Source organism: Zootermopsis nevadensis, unplaced genomic scaffold (genome assembly GCF_977971745.1).
Source record: "Zootermopsis nevadensis isolate Lab colony 2312 unplaced genomic scaffold, Znev_1.0 Znev_ptg000017l, whole genome shotgun sequence".
NCBI classification, from domain to species: domain Eukaryota; kingdom Metazoa; phylum Arthropoda; class Insecta; order Blattodea; family Termopsidae; genus Zootermopsis; species Zootermopsis nevadensis.
The window spans coordinates 15,500,145-15,525,913 of NW_028259149.1; the positions used below are offsets into that span (position 1 = coordinate 15,500,145).

Below are 25,769 nucleotides of genomic sequence, written 5' to 3' on the forward strand. Positions count from 1 at the left end.
TTCTAATTGCCTTTTTCTGAAGGAGAAAAATAGTGTGACTACTAGATGAATTTCCCCAGAAAATGATGCCATAGCTCATTAAGGGATGAAAAAAAGCATAATAAATTGTCTTTAGTACTGAAATAGACATATATGGTTTCATATTTCTAATTACATAGCAAGCCTTGCTCAATTTTTTAATAAGTAGATCAATATGATTCTTCCAAGTTAATGCACCATCAATCATAATTCCCAAGAATTTAGTACAGAAGATATTATTAATGAATTTATTATTATAACTTATTGTAACAGTATCTGACATTTTTCTCCTAATTTTAAAATTAATATAATGTGTCTTATTAAAGTTTAGTGATAATCTGTTCATTCTAAACCATCTATTTATATTTTCAAATATTGCATGAATGTGTTTATTAAAGTCGTTTGTATTAGAATGAGAAAATAGGATGCTAGTATCATCAGCAAAAATTATAGGTGTAGCAAATTTAGTTATTATACTGGGTAAATCATTTATGTATAAAAGAAACAACAAAGGTCCCAATATAGACCCTTGTGGAACTCCATATCTAACTTTAAGCCAATCCGAGGCTGTATTGCTACTGTCATTAGTATGTAATACTGTTCTAATGTATCTGTTATTTAAGTAAGATTCATAAAGTGCGTGATGTTTCCCATTGATACCATAAAATTTAAGCTTAAATAACAAAATTTCATGATCAACACAATCAAAAGCTTTTTCCAAATCACAGAAGATGCCTCCCACTATTTGTTTGTTATTCATGGCATTTAAAATCTCTGTAGTCAATTTATAGATTGCATTATCTGTTTTTAATCCTTTCCTAAATCCATATTGTTCAGTACTTAAAATATTGTATTTATTGAGATGATCCAAAATTCTTGAGTACATTATAGTTTCAAATATTTTTTAAAAAGATGTTAAAAGTGATATAGGTCTATAATTAGACACATCACATATATCACCATTCTTATATAATGGTTTTATTAATGCATATTTTAATCTATCCGGAAATACTCCTCTCCTTAACATTTTATTGCATATATAATTTATAGGTGAACTTATAAATGACGAGCTTATTTTTAAAATCATAGGTGGTATCTCATCATATCCATGCGAATTTTTTAATTTGAGGGATTTTATTATTTTTTTTATTTCTTTGTTCGTACAACATTTGGAATTCATATTTGGGTATGGATTAGAAAAAGCTTGGTTCATGAAATGAATATAATTTTCATCATCATTAATATCATTTGCAATTACGGGATTATTAATATCTTGTAGTTTTATTTTCTCTGCAATGTTAACAAAATAATTATTAAATTTTTCAGCAATAGTTTGTTGGTTATTGAACTTCTTACCATCAATTTTTAGTGTTTTTATTTCAACTCTATTTGTATTTCTACCTGCTTCTTTATTTATAATACCCCAAGTAGTTTTAATTTTATTATCAGAATTTAGAATGCATTTATCATACTCCATTCTTTTTGCCTCTTTTATAACTGTGGTCAATATTTTAGAGTAATTTCTGTAATAAGTTTTAAGAGTAGGATCCTTATTATTCCTTAATTTATTACAAAGTTCTCGTTTATGTTTACAGGACATTAATATTCCTGGTGTAATCCAAGAATTATTTTTCTGTTTACATTTTATCTGTGTCAAAGGGAAGCTGGAATAGTAAATTTTTAAGAAAATATTTAAAAATGTGTTAAAACTATTATTAATATCATTTTCATCAAAAACTAATTCCCATGTTTCCTGACTTAGTTTTAATTGAAAATCTGTTATAGTATCGTTATTTATTAACCGTTTTATATAAGTATGATATCCTTTTCCCTGTTCCTGTGCCTTATGAAGTATTAATACTTGGGCATCATGATCTGATAGACCATTTATAGAGGGGTATATCTCATATTTTCCAATACTGTTTATATCAATGAAAAAATTATCAATTACAGTGCATGAGGAGATGCCAACTCTAGTGGGGAATGTTACAATACTAGTAAGATTATATGATTGTAGGACAGCATCAAGTTGCATAAATTGCAGGTGTTTAAAAATAAGATGTTGAGGAGGATATTTGGGCCTAGGACAGAAGACAATGGGGTCTGGAGAAAACTACATATTGACGAACTTAAAAAATTGATACTCCTCCCCAAGTATTGTCAGGGTGATTAAGTCAAGAAGAATGAGATGGATAGGGCAAGAGGTTTGCACCGGGTATTGGTTGGGAAGCCTGAGGGAAAGAGACCGCTGGGGAGACCTAGACGTAGATGGAAGGATAATCTCAGACGGTATCTATGGGAGATAGGAGTTGAAGGAGAGTGCATGTTGTTGGCCCAGGACAGCGTCCATTGAAGGACTTTGATTAGTTCGGTGACGAACCTTCGGGGGTTCCGTACATTCTTGCACAGATGATGAATCCCGTTTGTATTCTGTGGATCATGTCTTTAGTGAAAGTAATCAATGTCGGAAGTATTGGTTTGGAAATCGCTAATCGAATATATTGGTTTCTTCGTCCAGATAAATATTCTGTTAGTAATCAAACTGGTGGGAATTTTGTAACGCGTTGTGCTGTAATTTGTGCTGTAAACTTTCAAGTTTACAAACAAATTTTACGTTAGGGGCGTCTTGGAAGAGACGCCAACGCCAACTGGAAGGAGAAAGATGGCGGATATAAAGATTCATCCTGTTGACAATTTGCATACCAAAAACGGGAACTTTATTTGTGGAGTTGTGGAAGGTACTTTGGAAGTCGAGTATCCTATTTTATTATATTAGAATTTAGTATGTGTGCATTCCAGTCGAAATATCTTAAACTTTACGCTTTAATTAAGAAGTCATTCTAGACCACGAAATATTTGCAACATTTAAATCTTTTTGAACAAAAATTGAGACAATATGAAGTATATTAATCATGAGGAATAATTTAAGGTGCTTCGTAAGTCGTAGAGTGGTTGAAGGAAACAGTTATTCCAGTAAGTTACTGATTGCCAAACAAGGGGATGGTGGTGTGCAGGAAACATTGTATGAGAATTGAAGTTCATGAGGGTGAAGATGTCGATGTTGTCCTGGGTAGTGATATCATATGGCCTTGAAAGTGGAGACAGTATATTCTTCGAAAATGTTGGTACCTACGTAGAAGAAAACAGCATTACTGCCTAGAAGCATAGATTGACAGGAAAATATTGATTTGCATTCAGTTGACTAGTATGGATCACTACGGATTAATTACATTGATTACATTAATTAATTGAAGAAGGAAGTATTGTAGCACTGGTTGAATGGACGTATCAAGATCATTTTTTGTTTTATGAGACGTGACTATATTTTGAAAGTAAAATAAAACATTTCATGTGGTATCAGAAATGTGCTAAGATGTTTAAGTTTTAGTGAAAGTTTATAATTCTGTTTGTGTTATATGTGAAATAAAACATAACCAAACGTAACGGAAAAACTGGCAATAAAAGACATTCTGGAGTGTGGAGTGGTGATAGTCTCAAAACAGGTTTTTTTTCAGAGAAAGTTAGTGTTGTACACCTTAAAGTTATTTCAGTTTTAATATCTTCAAAATAGAAACAGGGCAGTCTTCAGAACTGGGACCTGTAAAGGTTGCTGATATCCAGGGAATGAATCATGGGTACTCGGCAAATCAGAACTCTTAATGTATTACTCACTCAGCCTTTTCATGTGGTGTTGTCTCTTTTATAAAAGAACTACAGGGGAAAAACATATAAATACCTGTCAACCACAAAAGAATTACAATTAAGTTAATGGCTGCATTAGTGAATGACTGTCTCTCTGTCAGATGTTTCAAGTATTGCCCAATTTGTGCTTACTAGCTACAGTACAGATTGAAATAAATTAAAGAAAATAAACCTGATTTTATTTTGTTTGAGAAATATAGAACCATGTCTTTATATGAGAAAACATTATTGTTTTGACTTTGCTAATAAAACTGCAAACATCTGCTGCTGTCACAGTATCATGTGATTGAAAGAGGCATAAATTATTTTATTATAAAAATGTAATCATATTAGGGTATATGTGATTATTTTAATAATATAACTTTTCTAGGTTTTTATGGAAGACCGTGGACTACAGAACAGAGAAAAGATTTGTTCCAAAAGTAAGTTACATGTTTTATAAATTGTGACATAATTTAACTTCTTTTAGTGATTGAATTATGTAACTATTTCATTGTAGCACGCCTTGATAGAGAAGTTGTAGTTTTGAATCTCACCTGGGAGTTTTGCCCAGTCTTGTAGACTACAGTAACAAGCATATAATATACCTGTAACAGAACATGAAGGTTTATCATTTTTAATACCACCACTTACATTGGGACACATTGGTGAGACAATTCCATCTACTTCAGTGGAATGCAATTAGTGAATTAATGTATCATTCATTTTTTGAAATAAATTTTTAAAATTATATAATGTGGAGGGACTGTTTACCCAGGGAAGAGGTATTCTGCCTTTCATAGGTTATGTCATATATATAGATGGAATATTATATTTTTGCAACATGTATGAAACTGACACAAGGGCAATAAATTTAACTTTTGAGATTTCACAGCAGATTTTCAGTTTTATACCACACTTATTAGTAATGGCTGACACAATGCAATTAAATAAAGAATCAAATAAAAACCCTCAATGAAAGAGAAACTTTTGAGACCTGGTTATTGATTGGAAGATTAATATTCAAATGGAGCCCAGAGAAATAGGGTTCAACTATTGTGTTACACAGTCCAGCAGTATACTTTTGTACAGTAAGAAAAATCAGGTTCCATGAAAGCAAGACATTTCTTGACCAAATGAGTAGTATCAGCTTTACAAGGATGCTTTTGATATTGCTGAGTCCAATCCTGTAGATGCAATTTGAACAAAATGATTTTTATTTTGTTTACCAGGTTGAAGAAATGGGGAATGGAATCTTACCTTTATGCCCCTAAGGATGACTATAAGCATCGCGCTTATTGGCGAGAGCTGTACACTGTGGAAGAAGCTGAACACCTCACAGGTATTCTAAAAACATTTTATGTGTTGTGCAAACAGTTTTTAAAATACCTTTCTCATGGTTTGTCATAATGGGGTTTGGAAACAGTACTTTTGCAGAAGCTCAAGTTAAATTGTGATAGGTCTATTGGCCCATTGGTTCTCAAGATTTTTTTGATTTATTAAACTACAAAAGAACAGCAATTTTTGTGAGGACTGGTAGTTTATCTGCTTCAGATTATAGAGCATAAAGAATGGCCTACAGATTTTATTATTACTGGCACATGTGCTGATTCTGTAATTGGCTCCTGTGGTTGTTGAGTTAGCACATTAAAATAGAGAATTGAATTAAACAGGTTTGTTTACAATTTAAGGCCTTTTAATTTGACATTAAAAGCATAGCCACTGACACTGAACGTTAGAGTTATGCATGAACAGATAAGAAACACACAAGTTATCACATATTTTTATCTTCAGTGATCAGAGATTTATAACACAACTGTGTTTCCCATTTTGGAGGTACAAAATAAGTGACCCCTGTACTTTTGTGTCTGTTTCTGCACCACTTAGCTAACGTCCAATATGGTATTGCTAGAAGTATGGCTTTATAAAGTGAGACCTTTTATGCTTTATAAGAGACCATCGTCTTATGAATTGTATGATTTAGTATAAATTAATTTGTTTGCCACTGATGATGACCTCTTGAGATCGAAATGTGTTTGGCACTAAGCGCCTTTTCAAAGAGTAAACAGTTTTTATTTGTTTGCATGATTTTATATAACTATATTTAGTTCATTTATTGATGCAGTCAGTAGCTCAAATGGTATAGTTTCGCGCAAATAACTGTGATGATAGCGATATTGAGTCAGTATTAATAGTAGTAGTGGTACTAGAAAGATGTTGTCTGTTTAAAAGGCATGGGATGCAAAATAAAGACAGGTTATTTCTTAGTATGAGTAATGACAAGATTGTGTAAGTAGTGTAAATGCAAGTATATATTCCACAAAACTCAATTTTTTAAATGGTTCAGATTTATGGATTAGTTTTAGTAGGTATTAAATTTTTGTGGAAAGTTGTCTCTCTTAAAAACTGTCAGGGAGCTTCAGGTAGGATTTGCAGCCAGTTAGCTGGTCCTTGGAGGGTTAAAGTGGTTGTTTATAGTGTTTTTAAATTATTTATTCTTCCACTCATGGAATCTGGATGTAGATGAAAGAATAATATGGTAATCAATTTTGATGAAATATCCTCTAGGTTCAGCTTACTCAGGTTAAATGTAAATTCTGCATGAGTGTCATGTGTGTTTTCATTGAAGAAAATGGCTACTTTAAAAGTTTCATATTTTTTTTTGAAGATTTATTACTGTACAAAATTTCAGGATCCTACATTAAGTGGCACTAGTGTTGCTCACACTTCAGAGGTTTTTACTATATTTGTATTGAGAACAATTGAATGGTAGTATGGTTTTTAGTAACTTGATGTTCAAAGTTTTGTGAAAATCTGTCCAATTGTTCTTATGTTAAGGGGTACAGGCATGTTGATGTGACACCATATGCCTGTTTCCTTTTATGAATTAGTGAAAGTACACTCAAAACTCTGAAAAAGATATCAGTATGAAAACCAGTTGTGGCAATTGTACTGGAAGTATAGCTAATATATGAAAAACTGTGTTATGTTTACTTCAGTGAACAATGTGAAACAGAGCTGAGTGTAATGGCCGCATAACTGTCAGTTGCTTGAGGATTGGTGTTACCCATTTTAGAGGTTTTTCTTGAATGTCAAACCACTTCTGAAAATTATTTCTGTAATATTGTAGATTGCTGATACAGATATTGTTTGATTACATTGCAGGACTGATTTCTTCAGCCCGGGATAATGGCATTACATTTTATTATGCTTTGTCCCCTGGTCTGGACATAACGTACTCTAGTACTAAGGAAATGACTGCTTTGAAGCGAAAACTGGAGCAAGTATCACAGTTTGGCTGCACTGCCTATGCCCTTCTTTTCGATGATATTGAGCCAGAAATGTGTGAGGCTGACAAAGAAGTTTTCCAGTCATTTGCTTATGCTCAGGTAATTTAGCTGCTGCATCATTTATACCAAAGTTGTTAAATGTCTTTTCTTTTAAATGATGCTGTCACATGTGACATATTAACATACTGAGGATATGCAACACACATGTGGTAGGTGTATGGAATTTTAAACTTTTTGCCAGCAGTGGGTATCTTATGTTACATGAGCTGAGAAATATGCATACCAGACTTTTACTACTTCCAATATTTCTCATCTAGATGAACTGAGAGGCTTTCAGTTTTGTCATCAGCTTGAAACTGCAGTCTGTTTAATTAACTGAGAAGTACACTCTACAGATTTGAACATTTTTATACATACTTGTGGAACAACTTTTTGAACTATGCAGAAATTTCCCAAGTTGTATGAACTTCTGACTGTTGAACATATGTGCATATGACACACTATTTACCTTCCTTAACATTTAAATAATTTGTTATGTAAGTGCAAATACATGCATGTAAACCAATCATTGTCAATGACTAATTATGTAGGTGGAGCATGGTATTACATTTTGTGCATGTGGCCTTTGAACCTGCCTGGAAGTCCTGCATTTGAAACTTGAGGTTTTCGTATACGCTGAAATAATAGGCCTATCTTGCATTTGAGCCAGGTCTGTAATGGTTTTGTGAAACTGAAATTGTTATCATTGTAATTGCAGGTGTCTGTGAGTAATGAAGTTTTTCAGCATTTGGGCCAGCCTCATTTTATGTTGTGTCCCACACAGTACTGTGCAGCTCGAGCCACTCCTAATGTCCAGAACTCAGAATACCTCAACACACTAGGGTCTAAACTTGCACCTGAAATAGACATAATGTGGACGGGTAAGTAAACTTTACTTTGTATGTTGGCACATGCAAAGAATCAGATGTAATACAGTACAGTGCAATACATACAGTTGATTGCTGTGCACACACATTCTTCTTCTTTTATGGATCTCCGGTCCGTATTCGGTCCACGGCCTCCTCAATTCTCCTCTTCCATTCGGTCCTCTGTTAGGTCCATCTGTCCGAGGCTTTGATTGAGGTTTTGAAACCTCTTCCTTTTTATGGTGCAAGGTTGTTAGCCTTGCGACCATCCCCGAACCTGGAAGACCAGGGTACCTGTCTTAGTCTGACCTCTCCCCCTCGACCAATCTGGCTAGGGAGGCCCTACCAGTAGCTATGCTACCGCCAGCATAGCTCTTGGGGTCACTGAGGTACTCAAGCCCCACCACGACAAGGGTGCACACACATTTCTGACTTGTTTTCATAATCTTGAAACCAAAAATTTAATTTAAGAATAAATGTGTACGTGCTCAAACTTCAGCACATGCATGCAATGGGGGACCCAGAATATAGAGTGTGTCTGAGCTTTAGGCAGCCTGTTGCAAAAAAGTTAAGTTACGATGTGAAGAAGAACAAGCATGTCAGCCTCCATGTATAGACTGCAGTAAGTTAAATGTGCATCTTCCAAAAAAGTGTACATGCACTATAATGATCAGTCATTCTTGTGTGTGTACTGGGTTGATTATAGGACTGTATAATAAATACATCATGTAAACATTTTTCAGATTTCCCTACAGTAACTGTGGGCACTTCACTGTTTAATTAATAAAATGTAAGCTTATTTACATTCCCTCTTTAAATTAATTGCCATTATAACTCATTGTTCTTGAACTTGTTTAGGTCCAAAGGTAATTTCTCGACTATTAACAATTGAGTCCATAGAAGAGATAACAGATGTGTTACGCCGCCCTCCTGTTATTTGGGATAATCTCCATGCCAATGATTATGACCAGAAACGAGTATTTCTGGGACCATATTCAGGACGTTCTCCAGATCTTATTCCTAAGTTAAGGGGAGTGCTTACCAATCCCAACTGTGAATATGGAGCTAATTTTGTGGCCATTCATACACTAGCACAATGGAGCAGGTGTAATGTGGATGGAAAGAGAGACCCTAGTATTAGTAAGTATCTTGAGTACTCTTTTGTTATATGAATGTTTCTTAGACTGTTAGCCTCCTTTCTTTTATCAAGACGGTATCATCGTTTGTGTGCCTGTTCACCAGATTAAGGATTTTTGTTAAATTTGATCTGAACATCATGCCACTAAAGGGAATCTTATGTCTGTACTTCTTTATTTTGTGCCATAAATAATACCATGGAGTTAAAAGGTTGTATTGTTTCAAGAAGTAATATACCTTCCATGTATGCATGCATACATTTTTCTTATTAAATTTTTACTTCACTTAATTTGTTCTAACATACAATCATATTTTCATCTCATACATTTGGAAGGTTTTTATAACCAAAGGTGCAACTTTCTATTTCATTTTCATTTTTTTTTGTGTCTAGTACACACCATTCAGCACGGTGTGCATAGGTGGTTAGCAGGATTCACGACCCATCAATACATGGGTTTGATTGGGATCGCGACATTTAACGCTCCTGCTGTGACCCCCTTTTTTGCAAAATAATGATGAAGGTGGAGTAATTGTTGGGATGCCCCGGGGGAACCCCGGAGGAAAACTCCGTGATGCCTAAACCACGGCCTTGCCCAACACAAGTTATATATCTGAGCACTGCCGGGAATCGAACCCGGGACCGCAGTATTACGAGCCCAGTGTTCTAACCACTAGACCACTGTGGTGGTTTATTTTCATATTATCCCTATTTAAGGTTTTTCTTGATTTGAGGCACAGAATGCTTGTTTCCCAGGCAAACCTTGAATTGGGGATTTTACTATAACACTGCAGTAAATCATGTTACTGTATAACATGAAAAAGGTTAATTTCTATCGACTTTGATTTGTCATACTATAGTAGTGTTTTAAGAATGTTGAAGAGGGAATGCCAGCAGAGGTATTTAACATGAAAGTAAAGAAAAATGTCAGAGGAGGTGACTGATATAAAGATGGTAACATGTTAGTATAGATGTAATATAAAAGTAAAGAAGAACATGGGAATAAATTGAAGAAGAAAGCTGTGGTAAGACAGACGTAGGAAGGAGATGAATAAAAAATATTATGACTTTATGAAATTGGATTTACAGCTCACAAATTTAATATAATGGGAATGCGTAATACTTGAAATTATACACAAAAATGAATTATTTATTGTTTTCTTGTAACTATTTTATTAATTTACAATTCATCGTTATGAACAGTGAAATGTTTGACTGAAAGCGTGTCGTAAGTTATTTCAAGAACTTATTGTTTACCTGCTGAACAATGCATAGCACCACATAGGATACATTATGGCTTCATCATGGGTATTAAAGCAAAGAACATATCAGGCATCATACAGACATTTGAAGATTAGAAGGTTAATTATTGGTGCATTTATTGAAGATCTTAAAGCATCAATAACAGAGCCCATTAAGAAATTTTCTGTCCTACAGATGATTCAGTGAGTGCTGATATCAAACTTGAGACAGAGACTGAGGATGGAGGGGTTGGAGAGGATGTACCTTCTACCCTCTCCCCCAACATGTACCATCCTCGGCGTGCCCTTCGAAATGCCATAAATGAGTGGTTAGAGGAGTTTGGTAGGCCGAAAGCAGCCTGGGGACCCATTGCCAAACCTCAGCAGTTGGTTGCTGCTGCAATTCCTCTTCCTATCATTTCATCTATTAACACTTGTATGAGTCTGACAACAACCACTACCAGCTGCTCATCTGGCAGTATTCCAGTTGTTAATTCCAATCAGTTGCAAGCCTTGGCAGAAGTCTGCAGCTCGGTAAGTAGCTATTAAGTGTATTAATTTTTTATGGTATGCTTAATATAGCAGAGATAGGGAACATTGATGCCAGAATTAATCAGAAGTTACTTAGCAATAAGAATCTATGTCATCCATCTGTATTGCTCCAGAGTACTGCTTGATATACACAGTGACATGTCTACTGCTGCACATTATTTCAACTTTTTAATTCTCGTCTTGTATTTTGTTGTTTTGAGAGCAGCACAAGGAACATTTGTATTGAAGGTGGCTGTCTTCTGGGGTGTAGCACCATGTAGTCTGGTAGTTATTAACAGATGTTTTAGATGAGCTTACTGTCTCCATCATCAGGTTAACACCACTGATGGAGACAATAAACTCCTCTGAAATGTTCCTTATTATCCACCAATAATCTTCATACTTGTCTTGAGAACCTCAGATGTCTTCAATTTCATTTTATGTATTTTGGGCAAAATTTTTTTGTAGTAGGTGGTATAAAAAGCATAGGTTTTCAAACTGTTTTGTGAGTTCTGTATGAACAGTGACATTTTCTGACTTCCTGCTTACCACACTTCCAGCATTTCAAACCATGGATTTAATAGTAACTGTTTTCTCTTTCTTTGTTGTTATGGATGTAATGAAATGGGTAAAAATCAGTAATGAAACAATTATTTGAGACTTACTGGCTAAGAGTGGCATCCCTGTACTACTCCTTTTAAAACACTCATTTCAGAAAACTAATGTCATATGTTAATACAGTCAAACACATTTATATTCTGAGATGGATTTGCTGTAGGAGAAATAGTTTGTGAAAAGTTGTAATATTACTTTTCATTGTCAACAGGTAACCAGCAATAACACAGATAGTATGATACAGCCAGGCCCTGGTGCAGTTATGAACTCATTAGTCTCTGAAACTAAGGTTTGTAGCTCTGTGTCATGTTATTGGATGAATGAATACATGTAGCTGACATGATGTGTTTTTTTCTTTTGTAATTTTATAAGGATGCATTATGAGAAGTGATTCAGCAAATGGTTTATAGTGAAGAAGATGACAGTTTATTTAAGGAATGGATATTCAAGCTTTGTTGCTGAAGTTGGATTATGCCATAGGTTCAGTTAACCCACATTATCTTTACCATGGTTAATTACTAAATAATAATTTTATGAACAAGTTGTACTCACCACCAATAAATTTAATGTTTGCCCATGGACACTTAAATGTATACTGTTACAGGTCATATGCAAGGATTCTAGTGCAGCTTCAAACCCTCCCATTATCAGTGGCACAAGTACTACTAATATCTCTTCATCTGAACCTATGGATTGTAACCAGACACCGCCTTATTCATCTCCCACACATATAACCAAGAGCTCTTTAGAGGGGGGTGAAGATGTCTCCATGGCTGAGACTGTGTCTTCCACAGCTGTAACAGGGACAAGTATGCATGGCGAACAGGTTCATCCCACCAATAACTGCACTTCAAGTACGATGATAGTGGAATGTACAAATGTTGGCAATACCAGCCTGCAGGAAAGGTTAGGAAGCTGTATTTCATGAAGTAAGGAAACCTTGCCTAACCTAGCCTAACCTCACCTCCTATTTGTTGGGTACCTGGAGCTCTGTTCTTAGGGATGAAAGATTTGGGTGAGAAGCCAACACTTCCTTTAACAATGGCAAGCATATTGCTCTAATGCAAATGTTGAATATTTGCTGTGCCACGAGTTATTCTATCTTCTTCACTCAGGTGTTGCTAGAACATTCAGATACGCTGTTACAGCTTTCTTTCAAATCTGCAGCTACTAACTATTCATGATGACCATCATCCCGTCTTTTGAAATTGAATAACGTATGCAGTTAAAACAACTTGTTTGTTTGTCATTGTGAGGATTATGGCCATATTTGAATAGGGTGTTGAGGAGGATATTTGGGCCTAGGAGAGAAGACGATGGGACTTAGAGGAAACTGCATAATGATAAGCTTAAAAATCTGTACTCCTCCCCCAGTATTATCGGGGTGATTAAGTAAAAAAGAATGACATGGGCGGGGTATGTAGCGTGCATGGATGGGACAAGAGGTGTGCACCAGGTATTGGTTGGGAAGCCTGAGGGGAAGAGACCGCTGGGGAGACCTAGACGTAGAAGGGAGGATAATGTCAGGCGGGATCTATGGGCGATAGGAGTTGGAGGAGACTGGATTTTGTTGGCCCAGGACAGGGTCTGGTGGAGGGCTTTGGTTAGTTCAGTGATGAACCTTCGGGTTTGGTAAGCCATCTAGTTAGTTATGGCCATATTTGTACTCAGTGTGTGGTCATTTGTGAAATAAATTTGGCACTATCGGAGGAGGACATATTTGTAATCAAGAATGATGTACGAAATTCTTCTTAAAAGATTAAGTAAACCAAATATCAGTTGGCATGTTTTACTTTCAGTTGTGTTGGAACTTCCACTTAATGTAAGTTTCTTTGGATTTAGTATTTCCTAATTTGAGGTTAAATTGTTATGATTATGATTGAATTATCTTAATGTTGAATTTCCTCTTTTTAAAGTGTTCTTGACCCTAGTGTTCAAAATCCTTTGTTTCCCAGACAAACTTTAAATGGATTACAAGGTGATTCTTGATGTTCCAGGACGGAAATAGAGCAGCTTACTCATGAGGACCTAGCTTTGTTATGTGATCTGTTCTATCTTCCATTTGAACATGGTGGCCAAGGATTGCAGCTGCTACATGAATTCAATTGGTTGAAGGGTAATGCACATCTTGTTATGCATGCCAACTGCACAAAAAGGAATGTAGCAGCAGCTCAGGAAGCACCTAATAAACCAGAGGTAATGAGGGATATTTTAATGTATTATGGTACAACAATGACTTGCATAATTTGGGGTTAAGAATGCCAGTCCACCAAAGAGGATCTCTTTCCAGTCTTCTTATTGCTGTTTTAGGCTGCTTTTAAATGTTAATCTTTTGACACACTGGAAAATGGACTTATTTTTACTTGTTTGTATGTTGTATTTGGGACATTTGTGAAGTTAGATCTTGACATAAAAATGGTAACTATTCATGCCAAACTTTAATCGCATTATTCCTGTAAGTGTTGTAATCTGCTTGTTTTCTCTGTGCATTTGAATCACTTTATTTGGCTCCTCTGTGGTTGATGTGAGAGATGATAGTTGGGAAGATGCTGCCACCATATATGACACCTTTTTAGAAAGCAATGTCTAAATTGTAGATGAAACATGTTGAGTGAACAAAGCAAAAAATCTTTTTTGGTGGCTTAAGTTGTAAATACAAACAAATAATATGACAGTAAGCAGAATGTAGTGTTTGTTTACAGTCCTGCCTGTTACAGGTGAATGCACAGTGATGATAATGTTGTTGTGCACAGATTTCAGTGTGCATGTGTGATAGTGCCCAGTTTATATAATGAAAACTATAAATACAAAGAAACTGATGCATTAATTATAAATTTCATTACACTATTAGGTTATTGAATGGCTGGAACGAGCAGCTCGTTTGGAAGACATGAGTTCTGCTCTGAATCGTCTCTTTCGAAGACTGACGTTCTGTGCCAACAGGGAGCTTTTGTATGATCTCTACCCTTACGTGTGGGATGTGCGTGGTGTTGTATCACTTCTTAATTCCTATATCAAATGGCTTGGTAAGATGATACTAATCAATTTAAAGCCTATTTATTTCCAGATTTCATTGTGCAAGCTGTTTTTTTATTCATGAATTATTTGCTACATGTTTTTACCATCGAGATCTGAAGGAAAATGGATAAATACTTACTTGATTTTGATGTAAGATGAGGATTAACTAAGAGTTCCAAAATTGTGTGATTACGTGCACTTTCTTTGCTCAAAGCGCAGGAAGTGGGTTGTATGTGGGTGGTTGTATATGTGAACTTTTAAACTTTCAAACTGATGAACAGGTTTCATATATTTGGTATTGGAAATCTGGATTAATAGTTGTCTGGAGAATTTAATTATGGTTTGTATTGGTTCCATATTATCTCCCATAAAACTGAGATTAGATTTAATAGATATTCTCAAAAATAGCCTGTTATACTAGAAATTGGTATGTGACAAAAATGTTGTCTGTTCGAGCTATTAAATCTCTTCATAGATTTTACTCCTGTTGGCTTTCAAGAAATAGTATGGAATTGTGTTCAGTCCTACCAAGAGAGAGAAATTAAACGAGTTATGCCTTATATAAATTTTTTTTTCGTAACATCACATTTCCCAGTTATGTATTTTACTTCATTGTTTCTAAAATATGTACATATGCATGTGTAAGTGGCTCCCAGTCTTAGTTTATTAAGCTCTATTACCTAAGAAACTTGGTGATTATTTAATAAACTTATCTTTAACCACTGTGTTTACATTATATTATAAGAATAGAATATTAATTGATTAATCAGTATCAGTTTAATATTAGTTATAAACACAGTTTGGATTATCACTAATAAGTGGAGATTAATTATATCGGATAGTTTTTGTACTAATCTGTGACAGGAGAAGTTTATCGATGAATATCACAGAAAGCATGAGTGCAAGAGTTTGTAGGATGAAAATTGAGATTATTTATCCTCTGTCTCTGTGAGAAATTTTGTTGAATTTTTTCAAAGCATATGAACAGGTTTCCAAAAACTTACCAGTATAAACTATTATTTTCATTACTCACAGCATTTATTGTGTTTCGTATATTGTGAATCATATTCCAGTCTTGTTGGTGTATATTGGAAATATGCTTCTCATGTATGGTGTGTGTGTGTGAGAGTTTTAATTCGGACAAAACTTCTTGTGTATTATTGCTATTGTTTCATATAGATCTTTAGTTATGTTTAATGAAACAGTTATAAACCACATTAAGTTTTGTCTAAATTTATTAATATATTAGTAGAACAGTTTGGCATGTGCGCTTTGCGATGATTACAAATGTGCACAGTCCGATGCATAGTTTGTTGGTAATATTATTTTCGTCAGCTTAAATATGTTGGCTGTTTAAGAGGGTTTTATTTTAATTTATTAACTTTATTTATATGGATTATTTTTTTAATAGTTGTCGGTTTAAAATGTTATTTTTTCATGAACAAATTCTGAATTGGACTGTAGCCCATGACATATGGTATCCACTTCATATTGACTTTTTACTGCATTCCTGAATGAAATTATGTTTAAGTTTTGAACATTTTATTTAATTCTTGTAATGTGAGTTTGAATGATGGTATGTATGTGGTACCTAAAACTGCAGTAGCGTTAGCTGAATTTGCCAAAAGTAAATACTAGCAATTCAGTATCTGATTGTTTTAGTTTGCAGATGTCAGAATATTGATAAATCAGAATTATGTGTTTGCTTTTCACTGTTCTGAAACTATACATTGAGGATGTTAATAAAAGTGTATTTACTTTGTAAAGAATAGTTTGATGTAGGCCTGTTGTTTGAATAATACTTGGCTCAAATCCATTATTTTACATTCTGTAGTTCCAAAATTTATTTGGTTTGAAATGCAAGTAATTAATTTTGGCACCATTTTTTATGTGCGCATTCTAAGACACCGCATTGTGTGCAGCTTTCTTATCTTTTCAAAGAGAGAGAGTAGAATTTACATTATATAGCAAATAAACCATATTGCACCATGTTTGAACAGCTTAAGTCTGAAGATGCTAAAATGGCAAAGGATTTAATTAAAGCTAACTGTGATTTGTTTATTGCAATTTTTATTCGAAGGAATTAGATCAGAAACATTAGTATGCATATAATGGTACTTACTCAGTTGTATATGTAAGTTACTTTTATTTCACAGAATTATTTTTTTATTATTCAACCCAATTTACATATCTGAACTATTTAGACTGTACAAAATAAATATATTTATTTATTGTGTTCCTTATCTTTCACCATCTTCGGATGCTGTCTATGCAGACATGGCGTTCTTTCAGGACTTGCGAAGCCAAGTATGTCAGTGATGTGTGACTGCTTTTAGAAGTCATTTTCCAAACATAAAACTATTACTAATTTTTTTGGTACTTTGTTTTGCATTGTTTCTTTTTTGTCTGAATTCTCATGCAATTCCAAGTTCAAATAGGGATTATGCTAAAAATGAAAATGTACTTGCTAAATGTAATACTTATATACAGTGATAGTCTGTAATTACAAGTGTGGCTATGATAGGAAGTCTGTTATAACAGGCATTGTGTAATCCTTTATGTAGTAAAATAAAATGTCATTTGCCAGTCATAAAACACTAAAGCACATTGTATACAGAGTGTTCTAAACTTATTGGTTTGATAGCATCAGAATGTAGTGTATCAAATTTATAATATGAAATCAGAATATGAATCTTTTTAAATTACCCTTGAATAGAATTCAATACAATTTTTTAAAAAAAATTATGGTTTTTACTTTAATATTTTGAAGTGTTCACCTGAAATGACAAGAGTTTGGGTGTTTAAATTAACTGCTAAGCTCATTTCATTGTGTTTATTCACTTACGTCATTAACCATCCTTGGATTCACATTTGTACTCATACGATGTTCTTGAACTTGGAAGCAGTATGGTAAACAGTTTTTAGAAACTAATTCATAGTACTATTTCTTGGGTCTTTGTATTTTTCTTCATTGTTTAAATATGAATATAATGAGAATTTGTTGTAACTATGATAATTTATTTTTGTCTAGGTTTTTAATTGCAGACTTTCACTGTATTTTTGTAATTTAGGCAGGATAATTTTGGTTTTACCTGGATAAGTAAACATACTGAACTGACCGTCTTGGCTTTTTTGCTCTTTTGCATTGCATAACAAGCAGAGAATTCTGTTTAGAAATCTTAACCTTTTTTCTCAACTGTTAATCTGGTTTACGTGTTGTATAATATACTTTTTTGGGGGTTTTATTTGAGAAATTAAAAAACTGCATATTGTCAATTATTAATAGGTTGGGATCCAGTGGATAATCTTCACTTGGGTAAGAATTTGATAATTTATTTTGTTTGTTTCTCTTTCATGATTTTAATCAGCAACCTTGGGAAACTGTCACATGCATTATCTTTGTACTTATTTTATTGATAGGAATGTGTGGTTATAGCTATGGATATAGATCTTTATAAAAATAATGTCTTGTAAGACTTGAGGTTCTCACAGCGGTGAATATGAAGATTTCTGTCTTCTGGGTTATTGCGCTGTGTAGTCTGGTCGATGTTAACCAACGTTTCAGAGGTCATACTGCCTCCGTCATCAGGGCGATTCATCGCCCTGATGACGGAGGCAGTATGACCTCTGAAACGTTGGTTAACATCGACCAGACTACACAGCGCAATAACCCAGAAGACAGAAATCTTCAAATAATGTCTTCATTATGAAAATTGTAATTAACTCTACTAAACATCTGTGAACTATGTCATGGCCTGTCCGACATTAAGAATAGACTGTTTTTGTTATGACAACAGTATTCAAATGTGCATTATGGTAGGGGTTCACTTTTGCCCTTTATATAAACAACAGTAGCCAGTTTGTATTGACACACATTTAATTTTAGTGCAGTTTGAAGACATTTTGATCAGTGGTGACTGCATTTTGCCTTGCACCCTAAACATGTTATACTTGAAAAGTACAGACTTGAGGTTCTCACAGCGGTGAGTATGAAGATATCCGTCTTCTGGGTTGTTGCGCTGTGTAGTCTGGTCGATGTTAACCAACGTTTCAGAGGTCATACTGCCTCTGAAACGTTGGTTAACATCAACCAGACTACACAGCGCAACAACCCAGAAGACGGATATCTTGAAAAGTACAGTTTACATATAATGTGGCAAAACACTTTTTTTTTCCAAATTGTAATGTTTTTAGTTTTGTGAGAGGATTTTGGGAATTTGTAGGTTTTTGTATGGACATTTTTAATATAAAGTATTTATTTTGTGTAAAATATTCTGTGATCTTGCAAGGCAACAGTTACATATTTTTTCAGATGTATTGCATTTTTGGTGAGCTTTGGACGATACCTAACTGGGGCTGAGGATTCTTCCTCTTCTGGGGCCCACCCAGCCTCCTATCCAATGGGTAACAGGGTCCTTTCCCAGGGGGTAAAGTGCAACTGGGGTGTGATGCTTACCACTCACCCACATCTAGTGCTGTGGTTAAGAATGAGTAGGAGCTATAAGCCTCCCCAAGCACCTACATGGTGTATAGTGGAACAGCTTTACTTTGCTTTGGACAATATTTTTTGATATCCTGAATATGAAATTGCTCATCAGCATGTATTTGGAATGACAAACTGTGCTTTCCATGTAATTATTATGCATCCCTAGATTACACTGTGAAACCCTGATTGAAGAAAATGGATACATACTGTCTGTATATTCATAACTATTATCAATTTTAATGTTTTAGTATTGTGACAATTTGCCATTTTTACAGTAATGCAAGGAATTACTTTTTTGTTCAGCAGCCGTAAAACATACAAATATGAATCTTTTATAACCTGCTCTTGCTTTAAATTATCAAACTTCCACACATGAATGTGTGTGCATGCATGTTTTTTTATGTCAGAAATTTCAATGTGCCATTATATTTTGTACATAATATAACTAGGGTCCAAAATTTGAAGAGAGCAACAGTGGGGTGGTTGCTACATTTAGCTAGCAAGGCTCTGTTAGTCTATCTAAAAATGTAATATATTTGTATTAAAGCAAATTTTAATGTATTTGGCTGCAAGAGTAAGCTTTGAATTGCTTTTAATACTGTCTTATTGCTTAAATGTAACTGCATTACAAAATGGAAGAAAAAATTGGAAGTTGTAGGTTTGTATGGGTGTTGACACTGTTGGAAGAGGACATCAGTCTGTTTTTAATGCTGGATGCATCATAGTTAATGTAATTTTCTTAGAGGGTGAATTCCGTGTTAAGTTTCTTTGTGTTCTGTATATCACTTATAGTTGTAGGGTTACATGACATTGAAAGGTTCCCAAGGTTGCAGTTTTGTGTGTGAGCAGCAGTGTAGGTGAGGTCTAATGGCATTGTTTTTTTTTTCTTCTTGCTCTCTCTGTGTGTTCTCCTGCAGCGAGTGGCCAGTACCCGCACGTGATGGCAACCTTCACGCTTGGCAGCTACACATGTACGCATCACCACAGTAATGCCAACCGTAACTTTCTTGTGTAAAGCGGCATTGAGATTTTGCCGCCATGATTCTTTAGTTTTCATGAACATGAAACAAATTTTGTTACTTCCATATCCATTGGCAGTAGTAACATTTATTCCATTGTCTAGTAATTGAATAAGAAACCTGGCTTAGTTATGTGAAATTACAATCCTTCTAAATGTGTGCTTAGCATGAGGAGGTTGACTTCCGTGTCATTTTTTATTATCAGGTTTTATGTGTATGTTTTAAGTCTGTATATTGAAATACCTTAGGTGTTTATTATCATCATATTAACAAAATCTTGCAAAAATATAAACATTTCAACAAATTACAAGTTAATCATGTATGTAAGCTATCTTAGTTTCTAAAAAACAGAAGAACGTGACTTTGTAACCTGTTGGGTCTCGTCTATGGCATTTTGATCAACTATGAATAACTCAAAACTATATGAATGTCAGATATACCAGGACTCAGACATGGTTCACAGTCAGTGATAAGGTGCAGGCCCTTTTGCTTGCCACAGTTTTTATCTTGATAGTTTTGTCCTGTTGTTGTTCCTTATATTTCTTAGTATTGAAGAAATTAGCTATTTACTTTGGCCATAAGCTATGAACATTACATGGAATAAATATTGTGCTATAGCCAATGGATTTTGGGGCTATTTTGTATTTGGTAGGGTCAAAGCCACATGTGCGCTGCGCTTTGCGTTATAACAGCTGTTTGAGACTCTGTGACCAACTAGCCATGACAAACCTCGGGAGGCCGAGGAAAGTGGAGGCTACCATCCTATTCGGCAAGAATCAGTAAACAGAGAAACTTTCTTTTCTAGGAATGCCAAGAAACAATGAATGATATGAATATCTGAAATACTGGCCATTTCCATTAAAAGAACTCGCTTATTTTGAGAATGGATTTCTTTTTATTAATTTTGAGGAAAGATTAGGCAAAATTAAAATCTTTCTAGAATGTACCAAGTGTGAAGGAAAATTTTAAAATACAGATCTTGGAATTCAGGGCAGTAGTTAGAATGTAATGGAAAGTAGAGAAGCTACTTCTAAAGATGTTTAATTTGTTATACAGTTATAATTTTGACTTTTGAGGAGACTGTAGTGTAAGTAATTAAGTTGTAATATTTAGGCTTGGAGTTCCTGCTTTTTGGAAAATATACCCTATGTTCCGTTTTCAAGGTGGTGAGTTGTTTCCATCTTTGGATTTGGCCAGTATCTGTATTGTGAGAGATATTTAAATTTTTCTTTTCAGATTTTAAAACATACTTGTTTTGTAGTTTTTGTTCCCTCTTTTGGATGGTAATAAATGTTACCTAAAGGAAGAGGTTTCTATGGTTGTTTGATATTTAATAATTGCGCATTGCATCATGGTTTGTTAGGATTTTGCGCTTCTTGCGTAATTATTCTGCTAGCTATTGCGTAATTGTGCCTCATTAGCCAGTTTGTTTTTAGCGTAAGGTGGGCTCCCTATATCTTCTGCTCTGCGAAAAACATGTGGCTGTACGCACAGGGCGCCCTCCCCTCATGTCCTATCCAGACTCCTGAGGTGCATGGTGCTTTCCCATAGCAGGTTCTCAATTAAGTGAACCATTTCTTGAATAAGTTGGTAATTGTTCTTTTTGTTTTATTGGGTTAAGTTCAGTTTTGTAGGGCATTATGAAGATAAAATTCATGTTACTGGTTCATTTCAATTTGATCCTGTTATGGGTCTTATTATCTGGCTTCAAAATAAAGCCCATATAGTTCAAGAGGGTACATTATTTACAATAAATTCCCTGTCTATAATGTTGGTGAAAATAGTTTTTGCACATGGTTTTAAACAGTGTCATTGAATTAGGACATTCATTAATAGTGTTGTATGTTACACATACGAGTACAGTCTTCTTGAACTTCCAAAATTTATTTACATTTTATATCACTTGAATGTGAAAAGTAACAAGTTTGAGTGACCGATCATTGATTTAGTAATTAGTTTCACATATTGATATATACCTCGGAAGAAAACATTGTACCCAGTTGACCTATGACATTGCTAGGTAATATAATTCAGTGTCTGTAAATCCACAGCAAAGTGTGTGGAGTTTATTTGTATGTGGGTATGTCATAAGGGTGTTAAAAAAATTGTTTTTCATGCCATGAATTGCTTTCAGTTGGAACATGTAATAAGAAACTATTGGTTTTGTGATCTTCTGTTAGTGCAACAAACATACATGAGTTGTTATTGAAAAATGCTAGTAATAGTTTGTACTAGCAAAACATTAATTCAGTTTCACGAACATCAGTTTCATTTTTTAAACACCCTATAAATTGTGCTAGATCCTCTGAATCTGCATTTGGTCTGCTTTTACTAATGTGTGGTTTGTTTGTTTGGGATGTTTGGTTCTTGCTACTCTCTAGGGTTCTCCAAGGGCTGGAAGGAGACATTTATGAGTGGAGAACAGGAACCTTGGGTTTTCAGGGGAGGCCTCACAGCAGACCTGCAAGTATGTGGTAATGCAGCGCGTACGCAAGCAGTTTATCTCTAAACTTGGAACCCTCATTACTGTACTCAACAAGAGTGGAAAGATGTGTTCCAGGGAGTACACATTTTTCTAAATTCGAAATTGGTTTAATATTGGACCCAGCATTGAACAAAATGATACTTGCTTGACAACTTTTAGTGTATTCCCCATTCCTGCTAGTAAACTTTATCAAAATCTAGTGGCTGGTTTTGGAGAAAACATACTGGGCATATTTGCCCTCTCTGGTTATGTTCTTAGTGAAAAGATGGCGTAAGAACAGCTGTATTTGTCTTGATAAAAAAATGTCAACCAGATATTGAGTACAGGCAGTGTGGAGTGCAACTGGCTAGTTTAATGGCTGTGTGTCATTCAGTTGATATTGTGGTTAAATAATGGCTGCATGACACTTAAAGCTTAAATTTTGTGCAGAAGCGATTAGGGCACTTGGCACTGTGCGAAGAAAATACCACACACTGTTGTTGCGCAAAGCATAATAAACTCTTGTTTTCATTACATTTTTCAGATTCACTTTAATTTTGTCATCCTGTAAATGATAACGTTATGTTTTTTTTGTAGAACTGTCAGCTGATTAATATTATTAATTAATGTTAAACTGATTTGTTGGTGAATTAGTGTGTTAATTGAACACTTTTATAAAATATATGTTCATGAATATATCCATTTGCAAATAGTGAACATGTTATTTTGAAATTTAAGCTACTTCTCTGATCAGATGTAGTCCCAAAAAATTATGTTTTGCAATTTTTGTTTGTATGATGGGATTATAACATGGTAATTATGGTGTGAAAATGTTCATTGCAATAAAGTTTAGGTGTTCCGCATTGTGAAATATGAGCACAGAAATAGACTAGAATAGACTATTTAGCAAAGAATTTATTATCCTTGCCATTTAATCCCTTTCATTTATCATGTTTGGTTCAGTGGTCAGGACATTGAAAAGTTAAGATTTTTACTGTTGAAACAAACTTGCTTTGTCATAATTGCAATGAATAATGTCTTGTTTCTATTAACTGTTGTTAAACCGGCTCTTTGTATGGTTATTGTTGAACCTGCTCTTTGTATGTCTTTTGTTAACTTTTGCATGTTTTGTCCAGATTTATGATTTTACATGAAATTTTTTGAGTTTATTTTATGTCCTGAATTGTGAGTGAAAGAAGAATAGAAGAAGTGATAAATACAATTGTTTTTACTGGCTTGGTCTTTGAGAACTGTAGCACTGACACTCTTATGACTTTGTGCAGAGATTGATTCCGGTTGACTCAGGAAATGATTTGTTCATCTACAAGCCACCAGACGTTCCAAGCAGCAAGATTTACACCATCCGCCCGTACTTGCCAGTAGATGAGACTCATATCTATGACATTTGCCGACGCACGTGTATGGATGGTATGGATGGAACTGACTGTTTCCGCGATTGCCCAGATATTGTTGGTGACAAGTAAGTAACATGACTGTCAGGTCCATACCTTTAGAAAAACTTGTCAGCTGTGCAGGGTCTGCAATTCTCTTTGAGCATAAATGATTAGGTAGGGTATTGTTAAGCAGATAAGTTATGCTGTATTAAAGAAACTCCAGTAGATGTAGTAGCATAGATTATTGATGTGTGTATGTGTTGTTACCCCACTTAATGGTACCTGCACCTTGTCATGTGGGGCTTGAGTACCTCAGTGACCCCAAGACTGGTCAGACTAAGACAGGTACCCTGGTCCTCCAGGTTGGGGGTTGGTCGCAAGGCTAACAACCTTGCACCGTAAAAGGGAAGATGTTTCGAAACCTCAATCAAAGAGGAAGAGGAGAATTGAGTAGGCCATGGACCGAATACAGACCGGAGAGCCATAGAAGAAGAAGAAGTATGTGTTGTTATGGCTTGTGCTTGACCATTGTGGTAAATGCCCACCTTGGAGGAGTCCACATTTTTAGATGGAAGCAGCAATGAAACAGGATCCCTATTTTGCTTCCTGTGATTAATAATGGTAAAGACTTTGATGGTGGTAGAAGGAACTACAGTTAAGTAGACATTTGTGAGGAGAACACATTGTAGTGTAACTTTTTGTTGACATTTCTGGAAAACAGAAAGGAATAGAATGAAGATTGAGGCATTTGGAGGGGAACTGGAAGTTTACAGCTGCTTAACAGACATTAGGTGTGAACAGTAATAATGTAGATATCCGTCTTCTGGGTTATTGCGCTGTGTAGTCTGGTCGATGTTAACCAACGTTTCGGAGGTCATACTGCCCTGATGACGGAGGCAGTATGACCTCTGAAACGTTGGTTAACATCGACCAGACTACACAGCGCAACAACCCAGAAGACAGAAATCTTCATACTCATCGCCCTGATGATGGAGGCAGTATGACCTCTGAAACGTTGGTTAACATCGACCAGACTACACAGCGCAACAACTCAGAAGACAGAAATCTTCATACTCATCGCCCTGATGACGGAGGCAGTATGACCTCTGAAACGTTGGTTAACATCGACCAGACTACACAGCGCAACAACCCAGAAGACAGAAATCTTCATACTCATCGCCCTGATGATGGAGGCAGTATGACCTCTGAAACGTTGGTTAACATCGACCAGACTACACGGCGCAACAACCCAGAAGACAGAAATCTTCATACTCACCGCCCTGATGATGGAGGCAGTATGACCTCTGAAACGTTGGTTAACATCGACCAGACTACACAGCGCAACAACCCAGAAGACAGAAATCTTCATACTCATCGCCCTGATGATGGAGGCAGTATGACCTCTGAAACGTTGGTTAACATTGACCAGACTACACAGCGCAACAACTCAGAAGACAGAAATCTTCATACTCATCGTCCTGATGATGGAGGCAGTATGACCTCTAAACGTTGGTTAACATCGACCAGACTACACAGCGCAACAACCCAGAAGACAGAAATCTTCATACTCACCGCCCTGATGATGGAGGCAGTATGACCTCTGAAACGTTGGTAAGCATCGACCAGACTACACAGCGCAATAACCCAGAAGACGGAAATCTTCATACTAACCGCTGTGAGAACCTCAAGTCTTACACAGTAATAATGTAGTTTTGACATGTTAAAACAGAAAACCTACAAGAGCTTGGATTATTTTGAGAGGCTATGGAGACAGATGATTGTGACTTACCCTGTGCTTTATATTGTTTGTATCTCAGAATGTGACTATGTGAGTGTAAGGAATGTGAGCTAGGCACAGTTCTTTTATATTTCCCCAGATATTGTGTTTGTAGTATTGAATACCAAACAGTAGTATTTAAATTAGGGAAGTGTACACTGAGGTAGACAATGAAAACTGTGGTATAGATGTTTG

At 35.3% G+C, this 25,769-nt stretch overlaps 1 protein-coding gene across 4 annotated transcripts in view; it reads left to right on the forward strand.

The window, feature by feature from the left end:
* The first annotated feature begins 2,437 nt into the window (after positions 1-2,437).
* The window catches only part of Oga (O-GlcNAcase), a 34,994-nt gene continuing 11,662 nt past the window's right edge, over positions 2,438-25,769 (forward strand). The window contains exons 1-14 of one of the 4 annotated variants that reach the window (XM_022069400.2): positions 2,438-2,756; positions 4,091-4,142; positions 4,932-5,041; positions 6,865-7,088; positions 7,747-7,909; positions 8,753-9,034; positions 10,467-10,804; positions 11,628-11,705; positions 12,021-12,322; positions 13,414-13,612; positions 14,268-14,442; positions 19,838-19,891; positions 22,321-22,406; positions 23,687-23,883. In XM_022069400.2, the coding sequence (XP_021925092.1) occupies positions 2,681-2,756; positions 4,091-4,142; positions 4,932-5,041; positions 6,865-7,088; positions 7,747-7,909; positions 8,753-9,034; positions 10,467-10,804; positions 11,628-11,705; positions 12,021-12,322; positions 13,414-13,612; positions 14,268-14,442; positions 19,838-19,891; positions 22,321-22,406; positions 23,687-23,883 (2,336 nt within the window). In that variant the 5' untranslated portion in view covers positions 2,438-2,680. Of the gene's footprint in view, positions 2,757-2,862; positions 3,224-3,249; positions 3,539-4,090; positions 4,143-4,931; positions 5,042-6,864; positions 7,089-7,746; positions 7,910-8,752; positions 9,035-10,466; positions 10,805-11,627; positions 11,706-12,020; positions 12,323-13,413; positions 13,613-14,267; positions 14,443-19,837; positions 19,892-22,320; positions 22,407-23,686; positions 23,884-25,769 lie in introns of those variants that run through there. The other 3 variants (XM_022069406.2, XM_022069405.2, XM_022069403.2) reach the window with 3 other exon arrangements.